Source organism: Nothoprocta perdicaria, unplaced genomic scaffold (genome assembly GCF_003342845.1).
Source record: "Nothoprocta perdicaria isolate Ctin4 unplaced genomic scaffold, notPer1 scaffold_104, whole genome shotgun sequence".
NCBI classification, from domain to species: domain Eukaryota; kingdom Metazoa; phylum Chordata; class Aves; order Tinamiformes; family Tinamidae; genus Nothoprocta; species Nothoprocta perdicaria.
Genome location: NW_020454139.1, coordinates 2,204,980 through 2,227,775, shown reverse-complemented (window position 1 = coordinate 2,227,775; position 22,796 = coordinate 2,204,980). Strand labels below are relative to the sequence as shown.

The 22,796-nt window shown below is 37.0% G+C and overlaps 1 protein-coding gene across 2 annotated transcripts in view; it reads left to right on the top strand.

Moving 5' to 3' along the window:
- The first annotated feature begins 5,855 nt into the window (after positions 1-5,855).
- The window catches only part of SLC24A2 (solute carrier family 24 member 2), a 100,318-nt gene continuing 83,377 nt past the window's right edge, over positions 5,856-22,796 (top strand). For both annotated transcript variants that reach the window (XM_026043901.1, XM_026043896.1), the window contains exons 1-2: positions 5,856-5,908; positions 7,516-8,579. In XM_026043901.1, coding sequence (XP_025899686.1) covers positions 7,659-8,579 — 921 coding nt within the window. In that variant the 5' untranslated portion in view covers positions 5,856-5,908; positions 7,516-7,658. The remainder of the gene's footprint in view (positions 5,909-7,515; positions 8,580-22,796) is intronic.

Genomic DNA, 22,796 nt, shown 5'->3' with positions numbered 1-22,796 from the left:
ACTGATGAGTAAATCCACGTCTCTAATCTCTAAGCAAAGAAAGAGATAAAGCAAGCAATCTCTGTGGTTAAAAGTCAAAAYAGTCAATGAAACAATCCAAATCCCACTGAAATCTATGGAAAAATAAATTTGAGTAGAATCTCCACGATCTCCACAGCTCTTCTGGCATCAAACGGTGATTGTAGGTGATGACCTGCAAACATGGGAACTGTGCTGCAGTAGTCAACATCTTTCAGATACACTCTCAGGGCAGAGAATTTTATCAACAAGATTGACATATCTGGCCAAAGCTCAGAGCAGCTAATTGCCCTCTACCTTCCAAATTGTCCTTAATCTAATTAACATATTACAGTGACCTCTAGAATATCTAATGGGAAATGTACTTGAGCTTCTTGAATGTAAGTCACCTTCCAAATTATCTCTCATTTGTTTATTTTTATTTCAATTCACATATTAAATGCTGGATTGTAAAGACAGATTTAAAAATCATAAAGGGTTAATTCCACATTCCATTGCTCTGTTTTTTYCTGCATTTTCAGTTAGAGAAGTACTTAGTTGCTATTGTCTTGAACTAGTATGTTGTGCCATTTTATTAAAAAAACCTATAATTTACCAAAAAGATCATTGCACTTCAGTTGTGATTAGAAATATACTATAGATTATGAGTTTATAAACTACGCAAATCCAGCTAGGTTTGGGACTAATTTTGCATAAAAAGCTCTTACGGAATCCAGGAAAACTACATACACTTTAAATACTTACTAATCGCTGATAGAGACTTTAAAAAACTATACAAGGAGATTGTAATCTGAAAGCTTGTCAAAATATCCATATAGTTCAAATTAGACTTTCATTTTATTTTCTGATTGCAGATACTCTAATTAGTTTGCAAGGTCTGGCAGTTTTTGTTTGTTTGTTGGTTGAGGYTGGTTTGTTTGTTTTGTTTTCCTTCATTTGATGGGACTGATTTTGTGATGCTTTTCCTACCACCTTTTCAATCTTACTGCAAAATTCAATATACCATCAGTCAGTGATATAACTACTACCAAATACAAAGCTTAGTTTATCATCTATTCTTTGAAAGACTTTTGTTTCTATCAAAACATTTGAAGATATTGAAAATCTCTTATGGATCAGGTCTCTGATCAATTTGATCTGGATATCAAATCATATTATTATTATATCACTTTTAGTGAACAAGTTCAGGACATCTTATTAAGCAATGCTAATTGTGACTATACCCTATTGGGTATAGAATTTAGAATTTAGACYTTAGAATTCTATACCTCAGAATTCAAAAGGGAATGGGCTTCATGACTTTCTCTTCCTTTCATTAGAAATGTCAAGGAGTTAGGATTGATTTCAGTGCAAAGATGTTTTCCCATCTGCTTTTCTTTCATCCCATTTTTTTGTTTTGTTTTAGGTTTTTTGCTTGCACATTATCTTTGTTAATCAGCATATTGTAATGCTTAACAGATAAATCCTCATAATTTCACATCTGACTATTTCAAGGTTATTTTACCTTATATATATATATATTTACATAAATTGTTGCACAAGGGTGGAAAGGACTATATGAAAACTAGATTACTACAGAAACGATGACAAATAACTTGCAATTTGTCAAGTGCAAGAAATATGAGAAGGCTGAACACATGGAGACTCAAAAGGAAGAAAAAGGTAATTACCATATGTTAGAACAGCAATGACCATGTAATACATGAGAGGGTTATGGTTGGTGGGAGACTTTTATGCCCAGCTTTGTTTGGACAACRGCTTGGTCAGAAATAAACTGTATAAGAAACCCAAGGTGTTGGTAATACTAAGTTTGACCTCTATTGCTACGGCAGTCCAAAGCATTGCAAATTTCACAGAGCAGAGCGCTACAACAGAGGTGCGAAGCAATATGATGCAAGAAATTGCTGAAAAATTGGCAAGGACGCTGGATCTCATCCACTAACCCGGTAATTGCACCTCAGGACAATTAACTTGCCAGCATGCAGATGTTCTCATAAATCAGCATGGTAGGTCACAAATTATCACGAAATAAGTCCTCGTGTTGACGTCAGGGCAACTTGCTGGGGTTATGTTCCAGCACTTGGATAAGTAGAGCTTTTCAGGAGCAAATTAACAAATCAGCCTCAAAAAGGGAAGGTCATCTTGCTACATCCTGCTGATTTGCTGGAAAATGCAGTTACCTTCTAAATAAAAATAACCACTTGGATGTTGAAGAGGACATATAATCCATATATCCATGGTCCATAATAATATCCCGTATAGTTTTTCCTGCTTTAACACCAGCTGTTAGCCTGTGGTGATTCTGGTCTCATTCAGACCTTCTTAAGTAAAGTGGAAGATTTGTGCTTTCACTTCAGGAGACTGTCTCTTAGGGAGACTGGCTTCCATGATAATGTTATTCATGATTCTTCTGTGCCTAACTATTATTGTAAACATTATGATAGGAAAACATGATATCTTGTGACCTGCAAATGCAGAAAAAACAGTCTTCATCTTTTAAAAGGAYATCTGATTTATATTTTTCTATTATTCTGTTCACTAGGAGAATTAAATCAAAAAACATTCAGTTTTAGTTTCCTTGTTAAAGATGTTTATAAAGTTCAYTCTGTCTAATCAGAGCACAGTCAAAAATATTAAATTTACAGAAAAAATAAGAAAAAGTCAACCTTGTCAAATGTCTTCAAAGCAACCATTTGTTAGAAAACATATATTCACAGTAGTGGTTTTAAAATGTTATTGCCAGCATTACACTCCATGGTGACTTATATAATAAGTCATGATGAAAATTCAAAATACACAGAATTTGACCCACTGCAAGTAAAATAGGAATATCATACAATTGTTCAAGGGTTACTATTAAAACTGTGCTTACAGGGAAAGTAAAATATATCTTCTACCAAATCTTTTACAGCCAAAGTCAGTCTTCGGTGCGACCATAGACTGCTGTAGTTGGAGGGATGCCAGCCTCTATGTCCTCTTTGCTTACAGTTTTGATGCTAGTGGGAACTTTACCACCATGTGTTCCTAATATACAAAGTGGAAAGAGCAAGTATTCCCTGCGCTGGGCACTTGTGAGATTTACTCAGCACCAAMAGTTTAAAATAGTTTCTAAGAACCTAGAGTTCAATAGCATCTTCATATCTTCAAATCTTTAATAGCATCTTCAAAAAGAGTTCCAAGAGTTTAATAGAATCTTCAGTGTGAGCTACTGGAAACTGCTGTTATGGCAGTTAACTCTAAAGAAGCCTATTTCATTTTCCTCAATACTTCCAGAGTGTTTTGCTCAGGTAATATAAATACTTTTTGTTTTTTGGGCCCTGTGGTTTATATGTAGCATGCTTAGTTGCTATTAAGAACATGGAAATGATATAATCTGCTTCAATGACAGAGACTATCAGTGTTTTAATTTATGATTTTTCTCAATCTCCTTTTTAGTTACTATTTGTTGCAAAGTCTTAAAAAAAAACAGGTATCTTCCCATTCCCAACCGCAATTAGCATTTAAAATCTTAACACCAATTTTCATTCAAATATGCCGCCTCTGTAGTCATGGTAACCTCCCCATCAGTTTCATTTCCCAGCATTAGGCCTTACTGCTGTGACAGGGACATTGTCATCCAGGGTTTTTGTAGGCCCTGGATGTACTAATTTGTAGGCCCTTATGTCCTACTTATGTAGTACATAAGATACTTGTGTGCCTTCTCCTCACAGTTTAAGGTGTGAAAYACTAACAGAAGAGCGAAAATGATAATATTCTTAAAAAGAAAAGACTACAGTGTGGAGATAGGAAATCGTGGAAAAGAAGCTTTTTGACCTCAGGGAGCACCTCACAAATAGTGCAATAAACCAAATATAGACTCTCCGTTAAAGAAAAAAMAAGTTTTTCAGATTGCATATATGTAACTAGACTTTCATTTTTTACAGTTGTGTGTATCTAGCACCCATCTGTTCTTGGGCTTTCGTTTGACRGGCTTTTTGTTCATGCAATTATATGGGATTTTCTAAACTCTTCTTCCTCTTCTAGTCATTCTGCAGAAGTTGACTGCTTCTAGTTTATGTGAGAAACTGACTGATACTAAGGCATTGCATACACATCCCAGCCTGCCTCTGGCCATTTCTGAAACTCAAAATATCTCATAGTCATTGTTAGGTAGTGGCTGTTTTGCATAAACCACAAGGCAAACATGCAACAGCCATAAGTACTTATAAGAACACTTATCTTTAATCCTCTTCATCACTGAATAGCAGCCACAGGYTGGGTATTTGAGATCTAGCTGTTTCATTTATGTCCTACGTATGTGACACTGTACTTAAGAATAATTAATTCTTAAATATTGGGTGGTTCTAGATGGATGGTCAAAGTAATCTCTACATGTGTTTTACCATCATCTTGAGCCTGAATTACACAAGCCTGGGCAATCAGCAGGAATCCCCAATCAGCTGTCACACACTAATTAGAAACTCTCGATATGTAATGTGAAATAAATATAAATCACCTGTGCAAATTCTATCACTGGAGGGCATGTCAAAGTCAGCCCTTACTTTACCTGAAAATTACTGGTGTTAATGGATTATCTTATGAACTTCTTGCATGTCCATGTCACCTCTAAGATGCCTATCTGTTCAGTTATATCTGTTTTGGGTGTGTTACAGCTGTTAGGGGCTTCCAGTCACCTCCAAGGCAACCAGGGAGACCAACAGTTACCAGCATCTATTGAAATGCAATAGAATTTGAGGCATTGCATATAGCTGATGGGGAGATACAAACAGACTACATGCCCAGGGCCCATATAGATAATCATTATTTTTTCATGTGATATCATGTGATATACTCAAAAGATACTTAGAATGTCTGGATTTTTTTAATTAATCAGACCTCTGCATTTTTCTTTTCTCCTCAGAGTACCAGGTACAGCTATTTATCTGCCATCTGATGGTATCAGTGTCAGAAATAAAGGAAAAAATARAAGTTATAAAAATCAAAGTTATTTTTCAGTCAAAAGTAACTGAGAATTATACTTGCTCATCATTTCAAATACCCTTATTCCGAGAGAGTGTTGTTGAAGGACTGAACATCCCTTACAGACCCCTAACACCAGGGAAGGTCTCAGGTCGRTATCATTTGTTTTGCTTAGCTTAATATAACTTAAGTAACTTCATGGATGACCATGTTGCCTTTTGCAAAAGCTCCACAGAAGAAAACTACAAGTTTCAACAGAGCAGTACTTTTACACTCTGTAAGATCTACAGCATTTAACACCAAGAGTTAGTTATAAGTTAGTTATGATTATCATATTTCATTGTATTTGAATCTTGAAGTAATTACTTAAGACAGCAAAATTTGGGAGAGGAGGGGCAGGGGCTGGAAGGGGAGCATATCTGTGCTGAAAGGAGCAGGCCAAACCAGAAAGATCCAGTTCCAGATCTGAACTTCCCCCACTTCTTAAAATGTTCCGTCTATCCTTATTACTCTTTGTGCCACCTTCGAAGAGCAACTGGAAGGCATTTCTGTCAATACGCAAAAACACTTAATAACTTCCAGAGGCTGTGCAGTCTTATTTAAAAATCAAAACCTCACAGAAATGCCCATCTCCCTCATTCCCTAACTCTGCTCCAGAAAAYACCAAGAATAAAAGGCGTTTAGATGAGGGACCTCCTCATGTTTGCAGTCACTGCCCCTTTGCTCCCGCGGTCCCACGGCAGCAGCGGCCACGGCAGCAGCGGCGGGCTGCGCGCATCGCTGCGCGCCTGCGGGTGCGCAGGGCGGGCACCGGGGCGGGCGGCAGCGCAGGAGGCCGGGCCGGAGGAGGACTCCGCGCTGCGCTCCTCCCCGCGGAGCAAAGCGGGCTGCCGGCGGCGGCGGMGCTTGCGGGAGCCGCGCCTGGAGCCGGGTGGGTGCGGAGCCTCCGCGGCTTCTGCGCGGCCCTGGAGGGGAGGAAAGTTGGTGCGGGGCGAACTTGGGATGAGTTTCGGGGAGGCTGCGCGCGCTGCCGGGGCGACGGGGTCCGCGCTGCGCGGGGCGCGCGTCGAGGGACGGGGCTGCGCGGAGCGGCGCTGCGCGGCGTGCGGCAGTGGGGCGGCCCGCGGGGCATCGCCCCTTCGTGACCCACATCGGYGTGGGGTGCCGGGCCGCCGCGGTCCCAGCCGTGCCCGCTGCGGCGGCGCTGGAGGTGCCCCCTTACCCGCGGCGCCCGGTGCTTTCACGGCAGGCGGGCAAATCCAAGGTGGGGAATAGAATAGTGTTCCGTTGTGGTGCTGGATCCCTCTGGATGGAGAGTGTCTCAGTGGCATGTTAGCATGGGAGCTGTCGGCAGCAGGAGGAAGAACTGGGCATGACTTAGTAACTTTTACGCAAATAGCTGCAGGCGATGGTTTTTGTTCTGTGTTAGAGAATTTAGAGATTAGTGGTTTTTTTATAGGTTTGTAGTCTTCTGTATTCAATTGGTACTACAAATGCCTATAAAAGTAGTAAATGGTAATCATGTTGKTTAGAAATTATTTTGTATTTCGTATCATGTATGATGCAACTTGCTATGCCTGCATATACACTAATTTCTACGTTACTTACATTTTTTGGTATATATAAGCACCTATGGTAATACATCCRTTTTTCCTGTTATAAAAGTGGTGTTGGCACAACACTGTCACTCTGACATGCAAGAACTGTTCTTCCCATAGCTTGTCCTCTCCTAGTCTTATTTGTTGCAGGATTAATTCTTGTGTAAATTTAGTATTTTCTTAATGATTTGTAGGAYTGACACTTTGAAAAGGTGCTTGTCACATAAATATTCTTTGCAACTTGCTGAACTGATAGCTGAATGTGTTAACTTAAGACAGAAGCAGTATTGAATGAAAATTTTGTCTTAGCTAGTTTTAGGTCTGAGTAGAAGCAAACTTGAATTCTTTCTGTAAACTCAAGTAGATTTTGCAGAAGAAATAAGCTGTGGTTGAGAGTAGTCCTAATTTTACCTACATTTCGAGTATTGTTGCTCTTTGCACACATAATAATTCTATTAATATTATCTCAGTYGCATAAAGGTCTGACGAGATTCTTGTCAGTAATTCAATTGCTTTTTCATACGTTATTACCTTTACATTTAAGTATTGGGCATTACATGATCATGGTGAGAAGTAATTAACTGCAGTTAAGAATCTTTGATGTATCTATTCAAATAATAGCTCATTCATGTTTGCAAAACATTTGGGGATAGTTTCTTCCACCTTCCACTAGGATTATTTGTCAGCACCTGAGACCTAATGCAGAGCAGTGGCTTCTGAAAGATGTAAAATGATCTGAATATTGATAGATTTTTATCCATAGAATTACTGTTGAAACAAATACATTGTTACTGTGTTTGATAGGTTGTGGTAGAGTATTGTGTTATAGTTAGGAATATTCTGCTTTAAATTCTAAATTTAAYCCAGTTAAGTATTTCTTTATGTGCTTCTAATCATATGCTGTTGCACTGATATTAATAACACCTGTTTGTCCTTTAAGCATGAATGAAGAGAACAATTTCTATGAAGAATAAAACTGCTTAATTCTGGAAAACCTCTCAAAGCACCTTTAGCATCGAAGCAGAAGAAAAATATGAAGGAACAGTCCATCTGACTCTCTCAGCCTCTCACACAGAATAAAAAATGGCTCTTTATAGAAAGACTGTTGCGAGTGTCTTAGAGGAACCCCTTTTTGCTTGCAGAMGGAACCAGAATGTTAGGAAAAAACTGAGACTGATACGAATAATAGGGCTTCTTGTGAGTATAATGGCCATTAGTACTTTCTCTCTTTCAATTAGTGCCTTTTTCAAGACCGAGCCACGTAGCGCAGAGCTGGCCAGCAGCCTCGATAGCCCACGGCTAATGCACGGGCACCAAAGAACTCTCCTGGATTTCACAGAATTGAGCGGAGGCAGCACCCCAGACCCACTTGTCCCTACGAGTCCCAAAGGTGAGGACAGCAACGCAACAGAAGAYCATGCCAAGGGAGAGTACCCAGAGGACCTTTTCTCCCTGGAGGAAAGAAGAAGAGGAGCAGTCATCCTCCATGTCATTGGGATGATCTACATGTTCATAGCCTTAGCCATAGTCTGCGATGAGTTCTTCGTTCCTTCCTTGACTGTCATCACTGAAAAACTGGCCATATCTGATGATGTGGCTGGGGCAACCTTCATGGCTGCTGGTGGCTCGGCCCCTGAGCTCTTCACTTCTTTGATAGGAGTCTTTATTTCCCACAGTAATGTCGGCATTGGGACCATAGTGGGGTCTGCCGTATTCAATATCCTGTTTGTTATTGGAATGTGTGCTTTATTTTCTAGAGAGATCCTGAACCTCACCTGGTGGCCACTCTTTCGAGATGTGTCCTTTTACATCATTGACTTGATCTTGCTAATCATCTTCTTTCTGGATAACTTAATCATGTGGTGGGAAAGCTTAGCGCTTCTGACAGCGTATTTTTGCTATGTGACTTTCATGAAGTTCAATGTGCAAGTAGAAGAATGGGTGAAAAGATTTTTGAACAGGAACAAGGTTGAGAAGGTAACAGCAGCAGACTCTGAAGGAAAGGTTGGTCAATTTTTAATGAGGTTTGTGTATTACTGGTCTTGCAGATTCTGAGTCCTTTATTATGAGGGCCATGATGCAGTACAATAAGCCATATAGTGTGTTGCTAAAAGGGTTTTTTTTTTTTGGTCTGTTTTGTTTTGTTTAATCAGTCAAACAGAGCTGAAAAAAAAAAAAAGCATGAGACAGCTTTCTAGGAAATCAATAGCTTTTAACTCCAGAACAATCCTAATCACAAGAACACCAAGGAAAACAATGCACACAAAAACATCCAAGCCTTTAGTGTTCAGCATTTTGCCACATCAGTAAGGCCTAAAATAAAATTACTTTCTTTCTGAGCTTATAGATTATGCAATAAATATGGGCCGCTTTTTTTTTCTTTTTTTTTTTTTTAATACTCTTTAATCTTCCTCTAATAAAAGTAAAAGCACTTTAGAATACTGTATAATCTTACTTTTATGTGTTTCATCTTTTGATTTTGATTATACAATACTTATTTCCTATTGCAACTAATAACAATTACATGAAAATCTATCCCTGGAGAAGCAGTGACAATTATGCCAAAATGCTGGTATCCTCAATTTAAGTGTGGTCGTCTTTTTTGMAAAGTGCATTACATGGGAGCAAAGTTATTTTTGTCTTCATACCTGGTCATGATTAGGGAAGGAAATTATGCACAGAAGTGTTTTGTGGAGTTTCGTGAAGTTATAACTTCAGYAGTTATAACTATCTCTATCTCAAACAGATCACTTTTTAGAGAAATATATATTTAAAATAATTTTGAGATTGAACCTATAAATACAATGGATGTAGGCAGTGTGTTAATCCTGAAATCCAAATGTCATTGTCTTATATGTCAATCAACTTATTCATGAGGTAGGGTTATATTATTCAGTGAATAACTATTCATTGTTGCATTTATTTCTGTAACACATATCAGAGGATGAGGATACATTGGTCTAGAGGAAAGGATGAGTTTGTCTAAATGTATAGACGTGTAAACAGAGGGAGAGACTTCAGTATCTGTAACTATAGAGAGAAGCTGCAATCCTACAACCGACAAAAACCTGATGATTCTGCGCATAGGCAGAACTTCTAAGGGAGATACTCATATTTTCGTATTTTGTCATTGGAACCACAAGAGGTCCATTAAAATAAAAACAGAAAATTCTGCTGCTGCTTTTTTTTTTTTCCAACCAAGTTTAACACTTCTTTTTGTTTCCATCCTTTTGTTTCCATTCAAAATCAGATTTCTCATCTTTGTTTTCTTCAACATGCACATTCTACATTTTAAAAGCAAACAAAAGAAGGGTAACACCAACAAAGTATTACCTTAACTATTGAAGGAGTCATTTTTTTTTTGCTTGCAATACTTTTTTTGCATTAAGTGCGTAAGATAGGAAGAGATAATATCTGAGGCAACCATAATCAATTAATCCTCTATCAATTAATCAGCTATCAATTATTTTCAGCTAGATCAACAGAAGAATAAGAAACTTGAAGGCCTCCTTTAACATAGACAATGTTTAAAATACTCTGGATAGCTTTAATTTTAAATATTTATATTTTGGAGAGCTTACCCATTTATTGTTTGATACATGTTTTACTATCCTTTAGTAGCATATTACTTTTTGAAAAACGGTCTACATTTTGTAGAAAGAAACAAATATCCTCGTTCCACCCAGCTCCTGCATCACCTATTTCTTGAATATATTTTCAGGAGCTGACATGAGGTTAATTGTGAAAGAATGATGAACTCACTGAGAAGTAAAGGAGGATGAAAGAGATCCTCCAATTTAGTTAAAATTTAGCAAAGTGGTGTTTGCTCGATGAAAAATAGCTTCTGAAGTACATACTGTCATACTTTCTCTAATGATCCTTGCTGTCAAGACAGAATTTTGAATAATCTATATCACTTTGAAATGATAATTCACTATGAATTCCTTTGGTATTCACTTCAAGTGCATTTAACAGCATGAAGTTATTTTCTAAGAGCAAGCGTGTCATAAGTGATTTTTTGAGAGAATCACACTGAAACTCTTTATTCATTTACTTACCATTTGTCTCATACTAGATATTTTTATTGGTTTTAAATAAAAAAAGCTATGACATGCATCCCAAAGCTTGACAGAAATGAACGTTCACATTATAAGTTTCATCCTAAAGCAAGAATAAAATATTTTTGTAGTCTGGGATTTGCTGTCTGGTAGTCAAGAGAGTGCACATGGATGCTTAATACCTAGTCAGTGGGGATTTGAAGTACTGCAGAAGAGATAGGCATGACTTTTGGTAGAAGATAATATTTCATTTCTTCAATACTTGTAAACTTAGATTGCTTCCAGCCACCAAGAATGTGCTATAATGTCAAAATACAAATGTGTATGAGAAAATTATTATATGAAATGCAAAATTTGCAATTGCTTGAATGGCAAAAATATGTATTTCTTTCCATTAGGGCAGAAAATACATAAGTAGCTTTTTGGAATCTGTGGTTTAGAGTGATTTCAAAGAACTTTATTTCAAGAACGCCTAGAAGATTCTGTTTTCTCTTTTTGCCAGCACTTCGTCTGCACATGCATTATTGATTCTGCTGTTACTAAACTGGCAAGTGGTCTGCTAGAAAACCTGCCTGTGGTATTTATCTTTAAGACTCTCTGTTGTAATCTGAAAGCAGCTCAACAAGGTTGAGAAGCCTAAATAAGGCATCATAAAGCTGCAGGGTTGAAGGGTTAGGTGGCTTAGCAACCAGGCATCAAAGAGTGAAAAATCTAATCCGATGAAAAAGCTTTGAGACATTAAAATGAGTTTTATGTTAATTTCAGCACTTTGATTATCAGTATTCTTCAACAAAGGTTGCAAGAATTATTACGTTCTTTAGAAGGACGATATCTCCTATATAAAAAAGTCTTATATATTGAATGATTTCTCTGCTTGATTATCATTTGAATACCTACTCTGTAGGTATTTATCARTTTACCAAAATAAGTGCATGTTTCTAGGTCTCTTTTAGATTCCTTCCACTGACGTCCAGATTTGAGAAATAAAGTGCAGTTTTTTTCCTACTGCAAATTCACGAATATTCAAACTTAAGATAGTGTCTTCAGATTTTCAGACTTTCAGAATCTCAAGAATCTGTGAAATTAGAAGCAAAAGGACTCACCTCTGATGGTAATTCTGTGCACTCCTCAGTTGAGTGAAGGCATTTAAAAAGAGAAGGTTGAATCTAAGGATAAGGGCATTGGAGAGGAAAATAGAAAAAGCTGAGATAGAAAGTTTGTCAATTAAAGGGTTACTTTGACCTTTGCAAAGATTTCAGTTTCCCCTTTATAATTTCTACTGGTAAGGCACTTTCAATAATATGGTAGGTCATGAAAGAGCATCATGAGAAAATTGTATTTTGTTTTTTAAGTACTGCTTTATTCTTTAGTGCATCATGCGGATTACTTGAATCTGATCACTTGGTAAATAATCTGAAACAGTTCTGTTTGACAACTAAAAGAACAGAATGTGGGTGGGATGAGGATATTGTGCGATGACATCTGTTTCAATGAGTACCATTTTAGATAAATAGTTTATGGTATATACAAGCCAGTTACATTTTTTCTACATTTATAGAGAGTTGCCTTTGAAAATGAACTATTTTTACCAAGAAARCATAGTTCTACATTATTTTATTGCCAATTTTCTTGTCCTAGCCAACCCTGATATCTTCTTTGTGATACATAAAGACCTGCATTAGTCTGAAGTGTTGCTACATCATAGTTAATAGCAATATTAGCATTTTAAAGGAAGGAGAGTTAACTAGTTTTATGTTACTATATTATATTACTATGGTAATTCTCTGCTTTCAGACTTTTAGCAAAGCATTGAATTGGGGAAAGGACACATACACAAAATGTGAGCCAATATGGATTTGTTTAAGGGAAAAAGTCAAGGTCATTTTCTGTAGATTTTCCACAACGAAAAATTTTCTACAATGGTGTTTTGTAGATCATAGCAACATTAATGTTTTATTCTATAGATATTATATGATTGGCTGACTTGGGCAAGCAGAGGTGTGTGAATATAGAGTTGTAGGGACCTGGGACCTTGCCAACACAAGAAAGAGAGCTGCATTGCTTTATGTGCGTGTTTAGAACAATTGCATCATTGTGGTTCTTGCACCAAGTTTTATTTAGTTTAAAAAAGATGTTTTCTGTTTTAGTAACTTAATATTACTCCAGTAGCCTTATCAGACCATAACATATGATGCTACTCAATTTATGTTTAGCATATAGCATTTTTGATACATATTCAGATTATTACTGACGTATCTGAAAATCAATACTTTATATAGCAACCATTAGTACAGTTAATACTATATATAGCAAATATTAGTACAGATTAATATTCCAAGTTTATTTTAGCATCATTTTGTGATTTATGGGAAACAAAGCAAGAATTAATAATTATTTTCAGCACGAGAGATTCTAGGTGTACGTACCTGGGTATGGAGCAGAAAGTGACAGCAGGGCAACACAGCACAGATCAAATGCTATCAAATCATGGCCCTCCACTAAGATAGATTAGTCAGCCTTTGCTAATTATGCTGCAGAAAGGAAGACTGAAGTTCTGCACCCTTAATTAAGAGCAAAGGGACAAATATCCATCAACATGTTTTGGAGGTTTTGTTTTTCTTTTTCTAGCGAATATGTAACTAAAAGGAGGTCAAGTAATACTTGTTACTTGCCAAACAATGGCAGCTATATTGGCAGTGTTATTCAGCATGGTATAAAATGTGCTTTTGCATACAAGAAGACAGAAAAACTCCATGATTAAAAAATTGTGCTGTACAAAATAGCAAAAATATGTTTGTTCAGAGTCTCAGCACTGGAAAGATTATATTCTCTTTTTTGATTATCTTGGTCTTGTTTACTTTGGTCTAGATGTACATTATGATGTAGGATTTACAGAGGATGGATTTTGAGTCCCAAAACCAGAATTTCTAAACTCAAAATATCTGCTTTCCTAAGTAGCCAATGTASGAGATGTCTGTGCAAGAAAATGAAAGTGTTGGGGCAGGCCATAGGTGGCTTCCCTACTTCTTCTGACCATGTTTAGAGACACTATTGATCCCTCCCACTGCTTTTAAAGGGAGGGTGCAAATACAAGTGTGGAATGTGGTAGGGACAGGGGCCCAAGGGCAGCATTTGTCACAGCACTGAAGGCACTGCAGGGCTGAGGTTTAGGACACTGCTGGCTTTAGGGTGGCCTTGGCCATCCCTAAGTAGCCTGTACTGCACCGTGATGGCCAGATGCCCAAATACTAGGTTTTACGAAGTGCTTCTGTCTCTTTAATAATTTGTGCTTTTGCTATCTTTTATTAGCTGTAAGTGGCATTCCACTAAGAACTGAAGCATTTTGCTTTGGTAACTGTGGAATAAAATTATATATATCTATATAAAGTTAACAATATAATGTGGAAAAGAGCATTGCAACAGTAGAAAAGCATAATGACCTGAGATTTGTTTGGCAGTGGCATGTATTTTCACATTTATCTGATGTTGATTGAAAGCCAGATTTTTTTAAATCATAGGAATTTGGACTTTTTTGTGTGGGAAGTTTTTTTAAGGCTAAACCTGAAGTGAACAGTATGGGTTCCTGTTCTCTGCCGCTTTCAGGATGAACTTGTGAATTTCTTGTGAAGATGATACAACAATCCATAGGTACTGACAGACTAATGTACAAACACAGGCTGTGCTTTCTTGCTAATGCAGATCAATAGAGTGCCAACATTTCAAAATTAAAATAGCTTCTCATGCTGCTTTCAAAAAATTCAGAATCTGATTTTAGTCAGCAAAAGTAAGGACATAGAGAGCCAAAGCAAATCTGAACATTTATAGCTTGAAAGGGTCAATGCGAGATGAGTGAATAATAAAAGCCTTTTATACATGAGGTACATTATAAATGGGAGACTGTATTATTGATGGATAAAGAAACAGTGATATCTGTAGTATCTAAACCATTGATTAACTGTGGAATAAACTACCTCTTTTCCATKTAGCAACCCTTGTAGATATTTCTAAATGAAACTTCAATATAAACAGTAGGACTTCTTATTTTCTCCATAGTCATCTACTGTGATTTGCATAATGCATTTTGCACTAGTGCAGTGTTACTTATCCTGTAGAGCAAGTAACGATGCTTCCTTAACTCAGTAAACCTTATTTCTATTGTCTTTTAGCCAGGTCTTTCTTAAATATTGCTCTTCATTGTTAACTTAGCATCCAAATCCATTAATTTTTGCAGCAGTAAGTGTACTGTTGGCACAGATAAGAGATTCAAATTCTTTATTGGAACTGGCAGCCTCTCAGAGCCTACAGTGGAAAGGTATGGCAAAAGCTGATAATTTGAATGAATTTCAAAGGTCAGTTGCTATGCATCATAAGATGAGATGATCTTACGATGAGATGATGATTCTTAAAAAAATGTGCCTGTCTTTGTGGTTTCAAACAGAAACTCTCYATTAAGTAGCATCTCTTTAAATTTCCAACTGCATTTTTCAGGACAGACTGAACGCCTAATTGTAAAAGGATGCAAGTTTCAAAGTTCTGATAATTTCATCTGTTGGTGATAAATCCCTTTTAGAAAATGCTCTCAACTCCATATCTTTCTGTTTTAACAGAGCTACAAATTACTTGAATTATTATTCACTTTGTTAAAATCAGGCACCCACCACACTAGGTGCTTTAACATCRGAATGAAATCACCATTCCAGCTCCCTGTGATTCACGGTGGAAGAAGATAAATGTCACACAAAGTGCCWAGGAACTGACTCAGGATGGATAATTTTATGTATATTGATACATGCTTACCCTTCTACATAGCATACTGTCTGCTTTTTGCCAATCATCCATGCTGCCATTTAGTTGCTGATTATTTATTCAACACTAGTAGTCAAGGGACAATTTAAGAAAATCATTTATTTCGCTATATGCTCCTAGGAAGTATCAGTATCTAATATAAGGCAGCATCTTTTGTGCAGCAGGACATAAATCAAGTTTTTAAGAGTAATGCTGTTTTCATTTTTGTGAAAATAGATGAAAAGAGTGGTTTGGGTTTTGCGTATTGAATTCTTGTATTGTTATGTGCAGGCCACAATATCCCAGAAAAACTGAAAATTCTAAGTCAGAACACCCTTAGGAGGTACAGCTCCCAAACCAATTCCATTTGACAGACAAATGATGGTAGCATATTGCCACATATTACATTATTTTGCAGGCAGTCTCTGTTGCTTTGTTACATTTGTGTGGCTGAAGTGGTGTATTGACTTTCGTGCATTCYTCTCCAAATATAGGAAATGAAAAAAACTAAACTTTTGAAAAATAGCCATTACCTTATTGGCAGTAGAGTTAAATTGTATGTCTGGAAAGGACAATGAGAGTTTTCAGTTGCGACTGTGTTTGTGTCTGCAGCAGGTGGAGGGTTCAGAGGTGTCCTTGCTTTCAAAGCAGTTTTATTTAGCTAGGTAACCCCTTGCTGCCTGAATCTGCTGTGAATCACTTACAGATGGTTTATTTTTCTTCTAGGAGACAATATGATCAGAGCTGTTAAAAAGTAATTACTTCTCCATTACTATATTTTGCAATATTCCTTTACTTTTCCACTACCTTTGTTTCATTAAAGATGTATTAGTTTACAGAATTGCCATAAATATCAATGATCTTGGATGACTTTTTTAAATTGAGGTGTACAACAATAGGCTTAAAGGCATATGTGTAATAGTATTAACAGCTCTATGAAATGCTTGAGGGAAAAAATACATTGGTAGAAAACTATTTTTTTGTTAGAGTGTGATGTTAATGGAGAATTTGTGCTGCCGCCCACACTGACAAATTAATCAGAAATTTTGCTCAGGAATTAATCCTGCTTTATCACCTCTTAACTGCTTACTACTGTGAGTCTTGTCCAAAGTAAATGGTATTACCCGTGACATTCATTGCATAACCAGGTAGTGTTAACTTTTCACCCTCTCACATTGCTATTAAAACTGCTCTGGCGGATGTAGAGCTCTAAGCAAAGGGCATGTCTGCTGTCAGGGCCCGTGTCTGCTGACCTTGAGGGCATGATTGAAGATATAGGGGCTTTTGCCTGCGGGTATGCCTGGGAAAGAGATGAAATTTGTGGGATTTTTAAGCATACTTTACTTCAGGCTTAAACAAATGTTAATTTTGTTGTTTAATTAATGGTGTGACCTTTTATAAAGTTGTCAAATTGCAAGTCAAATCCCTTCTAATTTCTACCAGAATATTTCTCTTACTATTGCCAAATTATCATTAGTTAAAACTCATTAMAAATTTCTAAAAGTCCAGAAATTGCTGTGTCTATGGGCAAGGAGAAAAAAAAACTAGAAATAATTTGTATTGTCAAGTTACTACCAAAGCAATCATCTAAAATGAAATTATCGTGTTGTTTAATAGCTAATTTACAGGTCTATGTACCTTATTGTTATTTATATATTCCTCTTCTGCTTTTTCTTTGTATTTATTATATCCATTGGCTATACTTTATTTAGAATGTTTCTAGGTGATCATCTAGATGATACCTGTTTGAATAACATTTAATGCATTGGAAGTTTCATCTTGGCTGGTTGTCTAAATGCTGCAGTGATAATTTTAMAAATAATCTGCAGATTGCTGAACACCTTGAGAAATGGTTGAAGTCTCTAATTTACAGTGATTTTTTTGATGCATATGCACCCATAGAATAGGCATGGCATGGCTGGTTTCTCTCTAAGTCACAGACATAAAACACACAACCTAGATTTTCTCCTACTTAAGTGAATGGTACGGGATTCCTGTGGAATTTGGTCAGAGATTAATCATGGGATAAATTTCAGAGAATTTTTTCTTTTGTTTTTAGTGCTCAGTTTCTCAGATAGAATGTTTATTTGCTTTCTGTCCAAATACTAATGTGTGCTTTATGATGAAGGATTTTATAAAATTTTACTTTTAGCATTGTCAGAGTGACCTGAGACTACTAACCATTTACATATATGTGTGGGCACATCCATATGTGCCCACCCCTACCTGAATCCACCCCTACCTGAAAAGGCCATTGAAGAGGCTTGTGCCATATATTGCAGATCCATAGGAGGGTAACATTCACTCTTCTTTATTTTACCCATACTCTAACCAGTAATCCATTTCTGTGAGACTTTCTCAAACATTTACCCATTTGGAGGAGCATCTTTCTCTCTTTTTGTTTGTTTGTTTGTTTTGTTAAGTGTTCTTATGCCTAAATTGAGAAATATTTCGCTGTTTTCTCCTCAAATTTTCAAAGGATTTATCACTTTTCAAAGGACAATTTCAAAGGACAAATCACTTTGACCAGAGGCAGAGAATATGATGTGAGCTGCTGACATATTATACCTTAGTATATCATATTAATAATTCCTGCTATCTTATGTCTCTATAGGGTTAAAAAATCACATCACTGGAGAGGAATAATCTCTGTTTTATTTCCAATGAGAAAATCTTGATTATTTCAAAGGAATTGCCTAGGCACTGTTTTCAATGTGTGACCTTTTATGCAGAGAAAAGGCCTTTTATGTGTGTGTGTATGTGTGTGTGCACTCAGAAGAGAGCCCAACAGCTGGAATTACAGAAACTAGGGCTTGTAGACATGTAGGTAAGCAACTGCAGTAGGTTGGAATGACAATTTAAAATATTTCTTTCTTCACTTAGAGTATCTACCCATGAAGTATAAATCTCTTCAAGGTATGCAGGAGGAGCACAAAAGAAGACAGACATATACARTAATCATTTTCGAATATATCACTAATTTCAGCAGGCATTTTCATTCTTTTAAATAATTGATTGAATTTTTTTGGAGAGCATTCTTTGTCTATTTCTTGCTTACATGCATCTCCTTAAAAATATTGGTTTTGCAATTTATATATTTAGCCTCCAAAAGTCCTTCCAATTCTTATTTCATATTAAAGGTCACAGGGAATAAACATTGATTCATAACGTCGTGCAGGGAAACATAATATAAAAAAAAAAAAACCAGATTCCCAACTTAAAGTAACACTAATAAGCTCAGTAACAGGCATGGACTGAATTGCAAACTCATGCTTTAGTTTTGGATTTAGGGATCAAGATGTGGTTCTCTCTTTCATTTAATCTTCTTAGGAACCCGTGGCTCCCAGCCTGGCAGAACGTTTTACAGGGAGCTGTAGGAAGCTTTATTTCTGTTTGCTTGATTGGATTACTGTCTGCAAAAAAAAACAATGGCCAGCAAAATGGTGTTGACGCAAGGCAGGAGCCGTGGTGTCTGACAGAAATGTGGTAGCAGCGGTGAGACTTGGTGGGGACTAGCAAGCCAACTTGGTGCTGCATGGGAAGCTCTTGTTCAGTGACTTGCAATTTTTGAAGAATCAGTAAGATTGGTGGCATCCATTTTTGCAAAATATTTGTATCTTAATAGACTTCCTATTTAAGAATTCTTACCRTTATTAACATCATTTCTTTTTTCAAAATTAGGAGGAGGGAAACATTGGGGAAAGGGGATTAAATTATTGTTGTGTGCTGAATACAAAGTAGGTCTGATGAAGGCAAAGTTAAGGCCAAAAGACAGGACATAAAGAATTATGATCTTGCTTCTTTCCTGATCCCCCTGTGCCATTTTATAACTCCAAGCAACTGAACTGCTTTCCTCTGATATTAAATCACCCCTAACAAACAAACAAAGCAATTACTTCTGGGCTCAGAGCAAGCAAGACAGGCTTTATCAGCTTTTTGTGCCCTTGGACTCAAACTGAAAAAGGGCATGCAGTGCCTTGCCGCCTATTCAATTTGATCATGTGGGTAGCTTTTTGGATTATTGATGGATGTCAAAATAATTATTACATTGTTGGTGGGCCCATAGCAGACCAATCTCTAAATGCTCAATAAAGCTCAGGAACTATTTTTTCATCTTAATTTCCTGTGTCTATTTTGAAGGGGGGAAAAAAAAAAGAAAAAAGAAAGAAAAACCTCTCTCTCTCAAAAAAAAAAAAAAAAACCCAAACAAAAAACCCAACAACAACAACAACACTGCCTAGTTTTAAGCCATAGAGTTATTGACAGTCAGGAATGCCATTTTGGGAGATGAAGATATGTTTTCAGAAAGGGGATCCTTTTATTTCCCGTTATTTTGTCTTTAAGTTAATGCCTACTAGTGTTCCATAGAGTGAATGTGCAAGGTCTTTTTCTTATGCATGTAGGTATTATTTTATTATTTTTTAAGTTATACACTTAAGTTGTTTCTGGAATAACAACATGAAAAATAACATTATAGTTTTGAGTGTGATTTAAATTTAGTTGATCTTTTTTTGGGCTTCTTATAGAGTCTTTCTGCAATAGATATAAAATGCAAAGCAAAAATAAGTTTGAGTTCTATCTGTGAATATTACTTTGAATCCTACACAGTCTGAATAGATTACCATTTATATTTACTATGAAAACATAAAGATTTGAGACTGTTAGGTAAAGATCTGTGTTTCTACTTACAGGAATGAAAAATAAACTTCAAATGAAAGCTGATATCTATTCTTACAAATGTATAGATTCTTCAATTTTTAAAATCAATTTTCAGTCCACAGTATTAGAGAAAGATTAATGGTTCTTCCATGTGTTCGTTTAAATGGAGAATGGCATACAAGAGTTCTCATTTCTACCAGTATACAGAAATGAGTGCCAGACCTTGTGTGCTAATACCTCCYCTTGTATGGCCATCAGAGTTCTGTGGTCCTCGTGCAGTAGAAACACTCCTTATCACTGAGTCCTCCTGGAAGTCTTGATCTTCAGAAACCACTGGCCTTTTCCAACATTTGTGAGAGGTGAAGGGGAGGAAGCTAGTTTCTATGTCTGCCTCTAGTGAGAAGGATGCTATGAGGAGCTTCAGTTAATTGCTTTCCAAAATGTAGGAATGGCTCCTGTCCTACAGGAGTGATGAGTTCCCATCCACGCCTCTTTCTTTGGATTATGGAGTGGAAGACAACTTTTTTCTATCAATAGACTGGTCTGGATGTGGAGATATGAAGTAAAAAGATAGACTAGCTGATTTTCTGTTTTAATTGATCCACAGTCGGATTACCAATAGGCAGTTGAAGATATCTGACAATTGTTGGATCCAGATCTATCCTTTTGGTATGTCCTACAAGTATAGTCTCACCAGGTCATTTCTGTGACCAGTGTAGAATTTGTGCATTAGTTAAGGATGGCTTATATCCTAATTATGAAGATCAATTGTCCACTGACCTGAATTTAGGCAAAATTAATCTGGGTTATCACTTACAGCAGTTGGTTAGAGGCTGAAGAGCAAGCTCCTGAGCTTTTCTTGCATTAACCTGTACAGGTCTTACGGTATCGTCTTCTTTAACGCCTGGTTTGTGATGAGCATGGAAGCCTGATTTTGATTTGCACAGGGTCACCTTTGAGACTGGATGATGAAAATTACTGGCTTKCTTTGCCACTAAATTAAAATGCTTGTTTAGTTGTTAAACAAGTCCATGAATATTTTATCTCCTCCTTTGTTACTGGTTTGACTCCATGTTTGGTCCCAAATTGTTGCTTKTTGCTATTAACTTTAAACTGTTAAGAGCCTCACTGCTATATACGGGAAAGTCCGACACACTGCAGCGATATACAGTTAATGTATATGATTCATAGAAGACTTGTCTGGGTCATATTTTGAAAAGTGGAGGTATAATTTTTAATTTAGAGAATTACACTATTGACTGGTTCAAGTGTTTGATGCTTTTCATTAGTCTTAATGCAGATGTCTGGGAATGYACAATGAAAGAATTAAATTTTACACAGCTCTTAAAATAACAAGGAAACTCTTGTTAGCAGGACTCTGCCACTGCAGGCTATGAATGAAAAACTAATGGTTAATTATGAAAATTCAGATTACATTGTTCTTTCTCCATTTAACTTTCATTGCTTTTGGAAGTCTGTTCTCCACAATTAATTGCTAATTATTGTTTTCGGATACATTGTARTACAGAAAGGGGGCCAGCCGCAAAGAAGCATGTGTGTACACAGTCTCTTAGCAAAAGGAAAGCAGATTGCAGTTGTGGTTCATTCAGAATGGTTACTGGAGTTTGGGGAACTTGTTTTATTCGCTTTTATGTCAGACCCTTCAGATCTGTAAAGTGGTGTGTCTGACATATACATCAGTGGAAAAAAAAACAGACCTCTTTAGGTATAGTATCAATTAAGATGATCAGTGTTAATATCCACATGTAGTAACAGCACAGCATTTCACATCTTGTCAGTACGAGATAGGAGAGTAAGGTGTAAAGACAGGAAATAGGCAATGGACATAATTCCCATAATTACATCCAGAACCTGATGCCATGCCTCATTCTTGCCTATACTATTTCACATTAACCACCAATTTTTATACTGTGGAGAACACTGTAAGGAACACTTCATTTACTATGAAAACCTAAAGTCTGCCTTTTGTGAGGTACCCATGTGAGACATGAGTATGGTCATCCTGAGTGTGACAGACAGGGATCAATAAAAGCCAGCTTCAGCTGGAGCGTCCTGCCCTCTTCTAGGGCCATTGCAATCTGCTCACCAGGCCTCTGATCACAAAGGGAGAATAAGGAAAAACAGCACTTTGGGGCAAGGAACTGTGAATTTCCCATTTTCCTAATACCTTGGCATTCCTGTTCTGAGATGTTTGCTTTGTCAGCAGCTGTCAGTAGTCTAGATTGTAGTCACTGTTTCCCAAAGCTATGGACCAAGAAACCCTTTCTGGCAGCCCATGAAAGACCTCAAAGGAAGCTGCGTCCTGATGCCAAGTGCCGGGAAGAAGGGTCTCCTTCTTCTCTGATTCCAGCGTTGTAGACAGTGGAACTGGTGCATGGGGCTGGCTTCCTGCTTGCACCATTGCTGGCTCTGATGAGCTTCAGATACATTAGAAAAACTGACTTATCCTGTCATTCTCTGCAGCAGATTACAATTTCAGAGTTGTTAGACACTGAACAGTGTGGAAAGAAAAGCAAGACTTTCCAACTTGATTTCCAACAAGGCACTGTCCTCTACCTTGATGACTTTTCATATCACAAAGGACCTATGTTGCTCTATATTAGTGTCCTAACTGGGAAATTTGTACTGAAAATTTAGGCTTTTCTAAGCCTAATTTTTCTACCACTGGCAACACTCCTAGCGTAAGAAGCTTATCTAG